A 3,362-nucleotide genomic window follows, 5' to 3' on the forward strand; every position below is an offset into this window, starting at 1 on the left:
GTTTTCCAAATAAAAATTTCAGTATTCATTCTCAAATCCTATTATTAGTTTTCTAAGGCTGCTGTAACTAAGTGCCACAAACCGGGTAGCTTAAGTGACAGAAATTTTTTTCTCATAGTTCTGAAGGTGAGATGCCTGAAATCAGGTGTTGGTGCATCTGTTTCCTTCCAAGGGCTATGAGGGAAGGGAGTCTTCTGGGCTCTTTTCCCTCTGTCCCTCTTCCCTCACGGTCTTCTCTCTGTTCATTCCTGTGTCCATCATGTTTGGAATAACAACATGTCACCTTACAAGGTTCTACCTAGTTATTTGCCTCTCACCCACCTCCTTAACATTTTTCTGTGCTTCTTCCCCATCATACTAACTGCCTTATTCTGTCCTGTAGCAGGCCAGCCTCTCCCTGGTCTGATAGCTTTTGCTTTTCTCTATTGCTAGGAACAATCTTTCCTTAGTTCCTCACATAACTGGCTCCTTCTCATGCTCAGGACTCACCCCATATGTGACCTACTCTGATTATCCAAACTAGCTATCCTCCAGACTAAATCTACCATGCCTTTTTTCTTTCAAAACACATATCACAGGCAATGGTCTTATGTAGTATTTGTTTACTTGTTTACTATCTATTTCCATTGATGAATATACACATTCTGGCATGGTCAAGACCTTGTCAGCCTTGGTCACCACTCTACCCCAGCCCTAAGGGCTCAATATCTCATATCAGTTCCAGGGAACTTTTCTCCCCAAGAGTTGATTGGTCACTTTCTTCTTGAAGAGCTGAGCTCGCAGCCGGTACGACTTGTATTCCAATCTCCTCTTCTCCTCGTCTCTCTTTCTCTGAACTTCTGGAAGCTGCTCATAAATCCATTTAGACCTCTGAACCATTTCTTTCTTCCCAATAGGCCTGTTCTTTCAGGCATCCAGGAAGCTTCTTTTCAGAAGCGGGCGCACAGGGTCCCCGGCCCTGCCATTCTCTCACAGTGTTGAACAGAGCCTCCCGCTTGCTCTGCAACATGTTCTGCAGCTTCCTCTCCTGGACTATGAGCTTCAGACACTTTATCCGCTCCCCAGAGTGGGAGATAAAGTCAGGTCTGTGAAACTGAAGGGATTCCTGTAGCGTGGCTCTCACAAACAGCCTTGGTGGCTCTCTGCCTGAGTCTGCTAGTGCCCTGTGGCTGTCCATGTGCTGTCCCTGCCAGTTCTGTTCCCACAGTGGTTCCCTCCACGGTTTGGTGTTGGTTATTGGTGCAAACCAGCAGATACCAGGGCCATGATGCTGGGGCAGGTTTTCCTTAGGACCGGACTTCACATTTTCCACGGGAACAAACCATGAAACTCCTTCATAGAAGCTGTGCTTGTTCTTCCTAAACTTTTTGTCCCCAAGATAGTTGGCAAGAAATCTTTTCTCTGCTATTTTTTCTTCTGACCAAGAAGTCACATCACTGAAAGAGAAAAAAAAAATGAGTAAACGGGTTAATGGGACCCTGTAATGCCCACCCAGATTAGAAATCTTTACACCAACTACATTAAATTCTTAAAACAATTATTCGGATATGCATGCACATGTACACACACGCACACACACACACACACACACATTCAGATAGAGCAGAAAGAACAGATAGAAGATCAGATTAAAAACAGAATTTGGAGGGGCGCCTGGGTGGCTCAGTGGGTTAAAGCCTCTGCTTTCGGCTCAGGTCATGATCCCAGGGTCCTGGGATCGAGCCCCACATCGGGCTCTCTGCTCAGCAGGAGGCCTGCTTCTCTTCCTCTCTCTCTCTCTCTCTCTCTCTCTCTCTCTCTGCCTACTTGTGATCTCTGAAAAACAAAACAAAACAAAACAGAATTTGGAATAAACAGTGTCAGTCCTCTTTGTTCATATAACCAATTCTTAGAAATACTACTTTCCTCTAGCTGAAATGGGAAACTATGAATTCTAGAGGATTTAGTAGGGAAGCTTCTCTCTGCCTTTGGACAAATGGTGCCCAGCCAAGCTATGTGACAAGAAAGGTGAGATCATTTCAGCAGCTGCCACCTAACTTGAAAAGGGTTGATTGATATGACAAAATCTTTTCACAAAGAACATAAATCAAAAAAGATGACTGACGGCGAAGTAAACATTTTAGATCTAGAGTAATTAGGAATATATTAGCAATTAAAATAAACTTATTATCATTAGCAAAATTGGCAGTTACTTGCAATTTCCCCAGGGGCCTCATTTCAAGTTTATCCTTGTCGATTTTATTATGGCAGGATTAATGTTTTTGGAGATACATTTCTAACTTTTGTGGATTTCATTTTTTCACGTCTTTGCCCATAGTTAGTAGAGCTCAGTGGTTTTCAAACAATAATGTGGTTTTCTGTGAGCTGGACTCAGGTGTTCTAACACTAAAACTGAACAAAGCTGTTGTTTACCTAGTTCTCAGAGAAAATTAAGTTAGTGGATACAGGCTTTTTTTTTTTTTTCTTCTATAATTTTTTTTTAGGTCTCAGCACCTGCTACCACTCGTCTTCTAGGAAGTGCTAAAAAAAATGACAAAATGCCTGAGCTGGAAACAAATAAATAAACTAATCAAGGGAAAACTTCGTCAACAGCCTTCTGGGATCAATAACATATTCCTCCAGTGGAAATGTGTGCTGATGGATCTGGCTCTTTGGATGGTAACAGAGGCAGGGTTGACCGCTGTTATTCTAACCACTGGCTGTACCCAGCAGTCTTCTTTGAGACAACCTCATTGCCCTCCATCTTTCCTCACACAAAATAATAAAAATGGAGATATATCAAGCACTTATTGTGGGCAAATGCTTTACACATTCTCTCCAACAAACCTCAATGAAACCCAATCAAGTAGGCACTTTACTTTTTCCATTTTATAGATGAGGAAACAATGAGGTCAAGTAAAATGTGTAAAGGCCCAGTACTTGAACCCTTACTGGGGGAGTAGAATATCCTGGTATCTCTCTTCTGAGTATATTCAAATTAGTAAAACTCTTTCCTAAAATGTCAACTTTTACTTTTTTTTCAAGTAGTAGGTTTTACACCCAGCGTGGAGCCCAGTGTGGAGCTTGAACTCATAACACGGAGATTGAGAGCCACGTACTTAACTGACTGAGCCACGCAGATACCCCTCGACTCTTACTTTTATTAAGCTAATGGGCATGGGCAGAAGACTGGAGGTGTTCAAGTACTTAAATGAGGAGGCCAGGAGACTGAGGTGGGTCTAGTGCGTCGACAGCCTATATAAGTAAACCAAAATCAAAGCCAGAGTTAATTCCTATAAATGCCTCAAGATGTAGAAGTCAAAACCTAAGGACAACCAACCACAGCCTGTTAGGCTTTCCCAAATAAGGCAGCTGCTTAAGCT

The 3,362-nt window shown here is 42.5% G+C and overlaps 1 protein-coding gene across 1 annotated transcript; it reads right to left on the bottom strand.

Moving 5' to 3' along the window:
- Nucleotides 1-714: 714 nt before the first annotated feature.
- On the bottom strand, nt 715-2,743 carry LOC125096809 (putative ALMS1-like protein). The gene is given in 3 exon segments (XM_047723786.1): nt 715-952; nt 954-1,436; nt 2,706-2,743. Coding segments are annotated over 3 exon segments (759 nt in total).
- Nucleotides 2,744-3,362: the final 619 nt, after the last annotated feature.

The sequence above is a fragment of the Lutra lutra genome, chromosome 4, assembly GCF_902655055.1.
Source record: "Lutra lutra chromosome 4, mLutLut1.2, whole genome shotgun sequence".
In the NCBI taxonomy this organism is placed as follows: domain Eukaryota; kingdom Metazoa; phylum Chordata; class Mammalia; order Carnivora; family Mustelidae; genus Lutra; species Lutra lutra.